The 12,227-nt window shown below is 28.0% G+C and overlaps 2 protein-coding genes across 2 annotated transcripts; one reads left to right on the plus strand and one right to left on the minus strand.

The window, feature by feature from the left end:
* The first annotated feature begins 424 nt into the window (after positions 1-424).
* LOC122852512 (eclosion hormone) lies at positions 425-1,723 on the plus strand. The gene is made up of 3 exons (XM_044152379.1): positions 425-826; positions 1,074-1,169; positions 1,302-1,723. The coding sequence occupies exons 1-3, from the start codon at positions 814-816 to the stop codon at positions 1,463-1,465; spliced, it is 273 nt and encodes a 90-aa protein (XP_044008314.1). The 5' UTR covers positions 425-813; the 3' UTR covers positions 1,466-1,723.
* A 3,259-nt stretch (positions 1,724-4,982) lies between these two features.
* LOC122851003 (centrosomal protein cep290-like) lies at positions 4,983-11,948 on the minus strand. The gene is made up of 11 exons (XM_044150048.1): positions 11,549-11,948; positions 11,367-11,442; positions 11,159-11,289; positions 10,944-11,079; positions 10,723-10,859; positions 10,077-10,642; positions 9,869-10,010; positions 9,535-9,790; positions 9,300-9,465; positions 7,766-9,224; positions 4,983-7,685 (listed from the first exon to the last, which is right to left on the minus strand). Exons 1-11 carry the CDS (start codon positions 11,726-11,728, stop codon positions 4,983-4,985), a joined length of 5,952 nt encoding a protein of 1,983 aa, XP_044005983.1. The 5' UTR covers positions 11,729-11,948.
* Between the last annotated feature and the right edge of the window lie 279 nt (positions 11,949-12,227).

A 12,227-nucleotide genomic window follows, 5' to 3' on the forward strand; every position in this document is an offset into this window, starting at 1 on the left:
AAAATTGACAATTTATCAGTAAGTTAAAAATTTAAATTAATTAAAAAGAAAAAAAATTTAAAATTCCGAGTAAATAGAATAAATATAAATCAACAAATGAATTACGTGTCTTCATGACTATTTTGGTCAATGACAATGACGTTGATTTAAAACAAAAAAAGTAAAACAAGTATTAGTCAAAATTATTTACACTCAATATAAATAGTTATATGTTTTTTTTTTTACAACAACAAATATTAATTTAAAAAAAAAAAAGTTTATTGACATATTAAATTATATAATGTAATATTTTTATTTAAAAAAAATTTTAAAAAATTCATATTCATTTACGTTAAATTATAGTAAACTATTTAAATTAAAAAAATTGTTTATAAAGGAAAAAAAAAAAAAGTTTATTTGTTTTTATAAATGAATAATTATATAAACAAAATAATTTAAATAAAAGAGAATCTTTTAGTTTATTACTGTTTCCTGAATGAAATGAATATATTTTTTATTTTTTTTTAAATAAAAATAAATAAAGAACATGAAGAAGCTCATTTATATGTATGGTTAACGCACGTACAATAGCAGTTAAGGGGAACGCGGAAGTGATTGTAAAAAGATTCCGGTTATAAAGCGTGGGATAAAAAAATATCTGTCCATTTCTTGATATTGTGATGTGTGAAGTAGCTAGGTAGCCTTCAGGTCGACCAACTCAATTGACGAATTATCAATTAAAAGATGTTCTACAAGGGCTAAAATTTATTTAATATTGTATATTAACTTGTGAAAGATATATCAATTGTTGCATTATAAGACATCATTGGATAAATGTACGAAATCGGTAAATTTCAAATTTTTATATTAATAATATATTGTGTTCTAAATAGATAAAAAGAAAAACAAAAAATAGCTATCTGTCGTATTGAGTAGAAAATTTTCATCAATTGATCGACCTTAGTGAAAAATTAATTAATTATTGTTTACTATTGTTTAGATAAAACTTTCATTCTATTATTTTTAAATAAGAAAAGTGATTGTACTTTATATATATTTAAATTTAATTGTAAAATACGATATTATACGTACAGCCATGAGAATATCAACTCGATTTGTTCTGCTGATGATTGCTGCCTTTGTCATCGTGATCTTGAGTACAACAACAAGTGCAAGTGTTCCAACTGTTGGTTAGTAAAGATCCTTTTAAATGACGGAAGAAGTAATGTTTGTGGATTCACAATTGAACCTTGAACTTGCTACTTTTATTTATTTATTTATTTATTGATATTAATTGATATTAATTTATTATTTGTACACAGGTATCTGCATAAGAAACTGTGCACAGTGCAAGAAAATGTATGGAGATTACTTTAGTGGACCACGGTGTGCAGATGACTGCGTCAAGTTCAAGGGTAAAACAATTCCGGATTGCGAGGACACCGACTCAATTGCATCGTACATTCATGCACTTGAAGAAAACTAGATGAACAAAAGAATCTAAATTTAATTAAAAAAAAAAAAATATAATAACTATTCTGCTTAACGAATAATGATACTAAGATGATAATATATTGGACATGAATGTTATTTTATAAATCATTATCATTTATTATGTTAATTTGCTCATTTAATGTTGGAGGACATTTAGAGAGAATTAATCTAGTCAAATAGTCCTCTAAAAGTACTTTTCTTTTTTTTTTACATATATAAGTTTAATATATTTATTATTGTTGATGATTTTAGGAAGTTTTTCGTCATATTTTATTGTCATCAATTTGTATGATTGACTGATTAATTTTTAATTTTGTTTATTTTTATTATTCAGATTAAATTATGTTAATTTACTGAAACAATAAAGACAGTTGTCATCGTTCATCCATGCTTTTCGATTTGTTGTCAAAGAAATAAATAAAACATTTTTTTTCTCAGTGGAATTAACCATTTGTTTATTTTATTTTACCTTTCAATCTTCTAAACTATTTGAAATAAGTTTTCCAAAATACGAAATACCTCCTTGCTCATTCTATGTTCCTGTTAGAAATTCAACTTTTTTCAAATTTTTTCTTAAATTTTCAAAAAAAAAAAAAAATTATATTAGTAACAGGATAATAGAATAAGCGAAGAGGTATTTAATGTTTTCAGAAATTTACCTCCTCGGTTTTATAATTGCCTGATACTTGAAAAAAAAAAAAAATTTCGAGTATCAGGAACATAGAATGTGCAAGGAGGTATTTGATATTTTTGAAAATACCTCCTTGCTCATTCTATGTTCCTGATACTCGAAAATTATTTTTTGCCACAAATTTTTTGAAATTTGATAGAAAAAAAAATTTTTGAGTATCAGGAACATAGAATGACCGAGGAGGTATTTTCAAAAATACCAAATACCTCTTTGCTCATTCTATATTCCTGATACTCGAAAATTTTTTTTTCCACAAATTTTTTGAAATTTGATGGAAAAAAAATTTTTTGAGTATCAGGAACATAGAATGAGCAAGGAGGTATTTTCAAAAATATCAAATACCTCCTTGCTCATTCTATGTTCCTGATACTCAAAAATTATTTTTTTCTACGAAATTTTTGAAATTTGATAGAAAAAAAAATTTTCAAGTATCAGGAACATAGAATGAGCAAAGAGGTATCCAATGGGTCAAACTACGTGGCGCCATCTATTATTTTTTTAAGGAACTATAGGGTAAAAACATTTAAAATTCATAGAATCAAATAGGCTGTTGTATCAGGGTTATAGAACAGGCAAAGAGGTATTCAATGGATTAAACTACGTGGCGCCATCTATTATTTTTCTTAGGAACTATAGGGTAAAAACATTTAAATTTCATAGAATCAAATAGGCTGTTGTAATAGGGTTATAGAACAGGCAAAGAGGTATTCAATAGATCACACTACGTGGCGCCATCTATTATTTTTTTAAGGAACTATAGGGTAAAAACATTTAAAATTCATAGAATCAAATAGGCTGTTGTATCAGGGTTATAGAACAGGCAAAGAGGTATTTTATGCATTAGCTTGCGCAGCGCCATCTATTATTTTTTCAAGGAACTATAGGGTAAAAACATTTAAAATTCATAGAATAAATTAGGCTGTTGTATCAGGGTTATAGAACTGGCAAAGAGGTATTCAATGGATCAAACTACGTGGCGCCATCTATTATTTTTTTAAGGAACTATAGGGTAAAAACATTTAAAATTCATAGAATCAAATAGGCTGTTGTATCAGGGTTATAGAACAGGCAAAGAGGTATTTTATGCATTAACTTGCGCAGCGCCATCTATTATTTTTTTAAGGAACTATAGGGTAAAAACATTTAAAATTCATAGAATCAAATAGGCTGTTGTATCAGGGTTATAGAACAGGCAAAGAGGTAATCAGTGGGTCAAACTACGTGGCGCCATCTATTGTTTTTTTTAGGAACTATGTAGTAAAAACATTTAAAATTCACAGAATGAATTCGGCTGCTATATCAGGGTTATAGAACAGGCAAAGAGGTATTCAATGGATCAAACTACGTGGCGCCATCTATTATTTTTTAAAGGAACTATAGGGTAAAAACATTTAAAATTCATAGAATCAAATAGGCGTTGTATCAGGGTTATAGAACAGGCAAAGAGGTATTTTATGCATTAACTTGCGCAGCGCCATCTATTATTTCTTTAAGGAACTATAGGGTAAAAACATTTAAAATTCATAGAATAAATTAGGCTGTTGTATCAGGGTTATAGAACTGGCAAAGAGGTATTCAATGGATCAAACTACGTGGCGCCATCTATTATTTTTTTAAGGAACTATAGGGTAAAAACATTTAAAATTCATAGAATCAAATAGGCTGTTGTATCAGGGTTATAGAACAGGCAAAGAGGTATTTTATGCATTAACTTGCGCAGCGCCATCTATTATTTCTTTAAGGAACTATAGGGTAAAAACATTTAAAATTCATAGAATAAATTAGGCTGTTGTATCAGGGTTATAGAACTGGCAAAGAGGTATTCAATGGGTCAAACTACGTGGCGCCATCTATTGTTTTTTTTAGGAACTATATAGTAAAAACATTTAAAATTCACAGAATGAATTCGGCTGCTATATCAGGGTTATAGAACAGGCAAAGAGGTATTTAATGGAACAAACTATGTGGCGCCACCTATAATGTTTTTTAGGAACTTTACGGTAAATACTTTTAAAATTAATAGAAAAAAATAGAGTGTTGTATCAGGTTTATAGAACAGGCAAAGAGGTATTTAACGCATAAAACTACGTGGGGCCATCTATTATTTTTTTTAAGAACTGTAGTGAAAAAACATTTAAAATTAATTGAATAAATCAGGGTGTTGTATCAAGATTATAGAACAAGCAAAGAGGTATCAAATGAGTCAAACACCGGGCGCCATGTATTACGCTTTCTTGGAACTAAAAGCAAAACCCCCAAAAAGTAAAAAAAAAAATAACGTTTTGTATCAGGAATATATAATAAGCGAAGGGGTTTTTGATACTTCTTTAGTCATTCTAATATCCTATACGAGTTTATTTTTTTTTTGAAAAAATTAAGAAAAAATAGAAATTATCAAGGAAACATAATAAAAAAGAGGTATACTTTTAAAAACATTAAGTACCTCTTTACCTATTCTATTCTCCTGTTATGCATTCAATTTTTTTTTTTTTTGTAAATTTAAAAAAACAATTAGAAATTATCAAGGAAACATACAAAAAAAGAAAGTAAACATTTAAAAACAATAAATACCTCTTCACTCGTTCTATTATCCTGTTATAAATTTTATTTTTTCCGGAAAATTAAAAAAATAAAAATAGAAATGATTAAAAAAACATAAAAAAAATTCCTGTCAGGAATCCTTTGCTGAAAATTTATCTGAATTATAGAATATAGTTATGAATATTAAATTTATTTATATTCTTTTGCAATAATGATCTTTATGTTTAAATAAAAAAATTGTTTCTGATATTATCATCAGTTTTACATATTAAAAAAATTATTCATTATGTGGAGATGGAGGATTTGATTCTGCGATTGTCGATAGAGTTTGTCTTATCTCAATTTGTTGAATCTGTTGTCGAAGGGCTTTTTCATTGATTGCAGCTCGTGTCAACAATTGTTTGACCCTGTCCAGTAGTTCTGATTTATGTGAAAGTTGTTGTTGCAGTAATTTAATCTCATCTGAATCATCATCCTCTCTGGGAGTGGTTTTCAACATCAAAATCCGTTGTTCTGCTAATTGTAAATCAGTTTCGAGGGCTACAACACGTTTTTTTGCTTGTTCATATTGTTTTTTGTACGTTATATTGTCATTGTTTATATTTGTTTTCGATAATGATGATGACAGTGGTTTTGACAAGCGATTATTATTTTTAGAATTCAATCTTAATCTTTTGTTTTCAGCTTGAAGTTTTTCAACAATTCTTTTGAGTATAAAAATTGTTTTTTCTAATTCTAAGACTGTTTTTTTTGATCCATGATTATCCTGTTCTTTATCTGATGAACGTGATGAAGAATCCGATGACTTTTCGATTTTTAATAATTCAATATACTTCTCCAAGTGTTGAACTTTTTCTTTCAATCGAGGTGTATCAATATTCAACTTTTCAATTCTCATTCTCAGCTCAAAATTTTCAGTTTCTAAATGTATATTAGATTTTTCAAGAGTAGATTTTATAGCTTCTAATTTTTCTAGTTGATCAACGACAAAGCTATTACCTTCAGTAACAGCTTCCAGTGCCGCAATACGCTGTTTTTGTTTTTCAATTTGTAATATTAGTTCATGATTATCTTCAGATTCAAGACGATTTGTTAGTTCACTTACACGATCACGCAATGACTGACATTCAGCTTGAAGATCTTCAACAAGTTTATAATTAAAATTAGATTTTGGAAATAAACCACTCGTGCTACTACTACCATATTCTGATTTAAGTTTGCTTCTTAAATACCATTTTTCACGTTCCATACAAGACAAAACGCTTTTTAATTTTTCATGATTTACATTTAATTTTTTATAATCTTCGCATTTTTCCTTTAATTCTTTTTTTAATTTTTCAGCAGTTTGTTGCCACTTTTTTTGTTTTTCCCAAAGTGATAATTCTTCAGCGGTTTTAATTCTTTTTGCTTCTTGAATTTTGTAGTCATGATCAAGTTGAATTCTAGCTTTATTAAGTTCTTCTTCCATATTTTTTAATTTTTTTTCAAGTTGTAATTCACGTTGAGATGTTTTTCTTTCTTCAGTTTTTTCAGCCATATATCTTCTACTAATTTGCTGTTTTAAATCAGCAATTTGATCTTTGTATAATTTTTCTTTGTCACTGTAACTTTTTTGCTGACGTCGAAGCAGATCAACCTCAGCAGAATGATGAGTTGATTGATCACGAGTCAATGAATTTGCCATGTCTTGGTTTTTTAAAAATTCGTGATTGTGACTGTGTATTTGTTGGGATTGTGACATTGAGTTCATCAATTCAAATTCATTCTGCAATCGCTGATATGCCAAACTTAGTTCTTCAATTTTTAAATCTCTTTCTTGAAGTTCTTTTGATAGTGAAAGATTTCCTTTATTAAGTTTCATGCGATTTTCAGAAAGACGTTGCCTGAGAGCACTTGATTCTGACTGCCACTTGTCAAGTTCAGCCCTATAGCTTTCAAGTTCATTTTTATGCTGGGCTTCAAGCTTTTCTCTCATTTCATCCATATGCTGAAGTCTTTCCTCTGCTAAACGACGCCAACGCTCACCAAGCTCTTGAGAAATATTTAGATCTGCCTCCAAGGTTGAGACTCGCTCATTCATTCTCGTCAATTTTTCTTCAACTTCCATAACACGTCTTGTTTCTTTGGCTTCATCAAATATTTTTTCTACTGCCATGCGAGATGTCTCACCTTCAGTGACTTGATTTGTCAATGCATTTTTTTTTTCTAAATCATCTTTTAACAGAGATATTTCAATTCGAAGATTTTTTATTTCTTCTTGAAAACGACCTGCTGCTTTACTATGCTCGTCTCTGTCTTCTTTTAGCAAAGTTTGGTATCTCATAATTGTTTCTTCTTTTTGAGTAATTAATTTTTGAAGGCTGTTGATAGTGGATTTAAATGCAACTTTATCAGTTCGTTCTACATCCATTTTTTCACTCGATCCACTTGTTTCCAGTTGTTGTTCACTCAATAATTTAATTTGCTCAACTAATTGAGTATCTTTTTCGGCAATAACTTTATCAAGAGCATTAATTTTTGCTTTATATTCTGCAGTGAGTGACTCCCATTTTATCAATTTTGAAGAACGATCAGATGCCAACATTAGAGCTTGTTTTAGTTGATCTTGAAGAAAAATTATTTTTTCATCAAGTTCAATGCTGCCATTTGATGTAGTGATAATAATTTTTTCTGGAACTATTTCAGGAACTGAAGGTGGAAAATATTCTACCGGATCACTTTGTACTTCAACTGAATGGCATTCAACTCTGGCTTCGACAAATACAGATTTTAGATCTGGTTTGATTATTTTTTTTGATTCAACATGTTGCTTTTGAACGATTGGCAGTGAAGGATTTTCTTTGTTAATTCTCCAAAGTTTTTGTATATTAACCATGTCATACTCCATTGCTGATATTGTTGATTCGTATTCATTTAGTTTGTTTGCTGTAATTTTTAGTTCATTTTCTAGTTGTGTTATGCGTCTCTTAAATCGATATTCCTGAAAAAATAAAAATTAACAATTTATAAAAACAATAAAATTTTAATTGCCTGGAATATGAGGAAAAATATAATACATACATTTAGATCTTTTTGTGAATTTTCTGAGAAACGATTCATAATACTTTGAACATCTGGACTTCCAATTTGTTGCTCTAAAATATCTTTCAATCGTTCAACTATTTCTAGACGATTGGTCAAAGTTTCTTGCTGAATATTTGCAGATTCACTTGATTTTTTTGCATTCTTCAGATTGGCACTTATCTCATTTCGATCTGTCATCAAACTTTGAAGCATATTTTCGTATCTTTCAAGTGATGTCATTGACGTAGATCCAGCATACTGTGTTTGGAGAAACTCAATGACTTCTTCGTAATTTTTAAATCGATTATCACAATGACGATGGAATTCTTTCAATTGTATCTTTGCTTCATCGTATTTTTTATTAGCAGTATCTAAATCACTTTGCAATTGTAAAATTTCACTATCAAGTTGTATTTTTTTTCTATTTATTTCAATTTCAGCTGCTTTACAATTATTCAATTCAAATCCTAATTTTGCTATTGTTTCTTTGTCTTCACTGATAGCTTGTAAATCTAGAACTTGATGCCTCAAATTATCAAGCTCAAGAGTTTTCAAAGAATTCGTTGTATAATACATTTGAGCTTCTTCTCGTGAAATTGTCAAAGTTTTTGTTAAATATTCATTTTCTATTTTTAATTTTTTAATTTCTTCTAAGAGCTCAGTATTATTAATTTCTTCATTATTTTTTTCATTCATATGTTTCGTATTTTGAATGAAATAATTCTGAACATGAGCTAATTGTTTTTGCAATTCTAAATTCGTCGCATAAATATTTTTTCTTGTATTTTCTTTATCTTCATATTTTTCTAGTTCTTCGTTGATAGTTGCTGCTAATTTTAATTCATAAGACGATCGAATACGAATACTTGCTTCATCAAATTTTTCTTTTAGCTCATTGTACTCTAAAATACTTATAGAATTAGAAAGATTACTTTCTAGAGCTCTGTTTTTATTTTCTAATAATTTATTTCGTTTGTCCATGTCAGCTATAATTTTTTTGTACGTGCTTTCAGCTGCAATTGCCTCTTTTTGAATATTGTAATACTTTGAAGATTCTTGTGTTAAAAGTGCTTCAACAGCTGTACATTTTCTTGTTGCAATAATTAAATTTACAATTGATTCAGCACATTCTTTACTTCGTTCAACCAATGCTTTCTGGGTTTCTTCATCACCGGACTCAATAGCTTTCAAATCTTTTTCATAAATATTCAACTGGACAAGAAGCTTTTCATTTTCTTCGTTCAATTTATTTTTTTCATGAGACAACGTTTCACGCTCTAGTTCCCATTGAGCCAATTCATCTCTATAAACTGCTTGAATCCTTTGCATTTCTGTTACAATTGTCTTCACATCTTCATTCTCTGATTCAGAAATTTCAGAATTAATTTTTTCATTTTTCGAGTCTTTTTTTAAAGCAACACGTCGAAGAAGATCATCTTTTTTTTGCATTTCTTTTCTATAAAATAAAAATATAAAATTATAATATTATCAAACATTTCAATTTTATATTTTTTTAATCAATTAGTCATACTTTATTTGCTTGAGTTGTAATCTTAATTCATTATTGCTGCCTTGGACAACACTCAAGCGTCCTTGGAGTCTCATAGCTGGATGATACCAGCCAGCTAAATGTCTAACATCAAGAGCTTCAAGTAATTTTTCTAGAGTATCAGACTGAACATCAACAATACTTTTACCTAAAAATAAATTTATTGCTCGTAAAATTAAAGAATATTGTGCTTCGAAAAATTTATAAATATTATTACCATCTTGATCACGAATACTGTCTAATATTTCATGCATGCCTTTTCGAAGAGCTTCATTTTCTTCTATAACAATTTGAGCATTTTTTTGTAATTCATCTATCTCTGCATTATGACGCATAGAAATTATTTCTTGTTCAGCAACCCAATTGATATTTGACCTGTCTGATTGATATGGTTTTACTCGAGAGTCTGTTTTGTCTCTTGCAGTAATGACTTTTTCTCCTAGTTTAGTCAATTTATATCTTAAAGTTCGTATCTAAAAAAAAAACGTATGCAGTAAACTAAATGAAAATAAATAAAAATATATATCGCGCACAAATAACACTGTACTAACATCAGCTTTCAAGTCTAAATTTTCTTGCTCCAATGATGCATTATTTAAAAGAAGTTGATTTTTTATTCGAATCTCTTCTTGATGCTTTGATGACACTCCATCAATTGATATTTCTTCTTCGTCTGTCATTCCCAATTTTTCTCTAAAAAATTATTCCATTCAAGTATTTTTTTAAATATTAATTAATTATTTTACAGAAATAAAATACCTAAAGGCTGCTATTTGCATGTCTTGATGAGAGTTGAGTGCTTCTAGTTTATTTATAACATTTACAAGATCTTGAATGTGTTGATTCTTAGAAGATAGTTGAACTTTTAAATGTTTTACCTCATTAATTGTATCAGTCAAGCCTTGATCTTTGTTTTCATATTTCTTCAACGTATTTAATACTTCACAAAGCTGTTGACTTTTTACTGTTAAATTATCCTCAGTTTGTTTTAAATTATCTTGTAATACGACAATTTTTTCATTGGCTTCTTGTACTTTTCTCAGTAAATCTCTCTGCTCTTTTCGTTTACCACTTTTTTCTAATTTTTTTGCATCTGCTTTTAGCTGTTCTATCAATGTTGCACTTTCATTTAGCTCAATTGTTGCTTCTGATATTTTTGATTCAAATTCTAAAATAATTTTATCTCTTGTTTCTATTTCTTCATTTAAATTTGCAATTTGTGTCGTAAAATCATTGTCTTGTAGTTTTAAATTCGGATGCATTTGTAATCGTGAATATTCTTCTTTCAAATGTAATATTTCAGCATTTTTATTTTCCAGGATATTCTGTAATTTAATATCATTGATAAATCATTTTTTTTTTTTTCTATTTTCATGTAAATTATTAATTATTTTTTGTTCCAGACCTGCCATTCTGAAACTCGCACATCAATTGCAGCTCCAAATTCGTCTATGATTTTATCTCTATCAATTTGTTGATTAGCCAATTCATCAGTTTGAGCTAGCAGCGCAATTTTTTCCTGTTTTAATTGATTTATTTCATCTGAGACAAAATAAATAATATATAAATAATCTAACTAAAAAAATCGATCAATTCATCATAATTTATGATCATTAAAACAATCACCTGTATTTAAAATATTTTTACTACGTAAACTTTGTAATTCATCGGTCATGTCATTCATATTTTCAGTAGCATCTTCTATTTCTTCTTTTAAAGTTTCAAGTTTCATTTTAAGATTTAAATTTTCACTCTCAATACTCTGGGAAATTATTATAAAAAACATTCATTTAAATTTACTAAATTATTTGACAAATAGTAAACTATAATTTTTTTACTACCTCCAACTCAAGCATCAGTGTTTTAATTTTATCATTTTTCATACGAATTGATTCTTCAAGAAATTGTATGTCAGGTGAATCTTTCACCTCTTTATCATTGTTGTCTTCTTCAATCTCATCCTCTAAATTATCTAAAGATATATATCGAATAATAAATTAATATAAACCCAATGCACTTGCAACATTTTTATAAAAATATTAAAACAACCTTTTTTAGGTGAAGTAGAAATAACAGTTGTTATTTTTTCTTTGAGTTCATCACACTCAAGTAATAATGATTCAACCTGACATAAATTAAATACAAATAAATAGACATAAAAAAAATTAAGAATATTAATAATCAATTATTAATTATGAAAAAAAATTCCAACAATTAAATGAATAGCAAACCTGATTGTCTTTATATTGTAACATTTCTTGTGATAATTTCATTATAGCACGTAAATCATGAATATCATCAATTGTTTCAATATCACATTTAATTACAATTGGAAATAAATTTTCAATTTCTTCATCTGCCAAAGATACGGCTTTGACAGCACGTATACGATCCCAATCAATTTCCACCATTTTTATAATTTAATAAATTAAACACTACGATAAATTATTATCAAATAATAATTGTAAAAAAATAATACATACTTTGACGTTTATGTATTAACTTGTGTTTGGTTTTGGTAGCATATTTACATTTCATCACCATAGCAACAATAACAACAAAGCAGAGGGGGTTGCATACACGTGACTTATTCGAAACTACTCTAGTGCCGATACCCCCTTACAATTTAAATTGTCCGAAATTATTAAATATACACGCACCATAAATTGTTGTATGAAGTTTACAAAAAAGTAACCGTTTACATTTTACACATTTTACTTAATAAAAAATTACTGATATATATTTATCGATTTAAAAAAATTATTAAAAAAAAATCCTCATCAGTAGTTAGAGTCTTATAGTTAATTAAAATTATTTATCTTAAAAAAATAATAATAATTTTACTTACCTCGTAATATTTTAAATAACAATAAATTTATTGTGACTCATTATCAACTTCTGTTTTATCTA

Source organism: Aphidius gifuensis, linkage group LG3 (genome assembly GCF_014905175.1).
Source record: "Aphidius gifuensis isolate YNYX2018 linkage group LG3, ASM1490517v1, whole genome shotgun sequence".
In the NCBI taxonomy this organism is placed as follows: domain Eukaryota; kingdom Metazoa; phylum Arthropoda; class Insecta; order Hymenoptera; family Braconidae; genus Aphidius; species Aphidius gifuensis.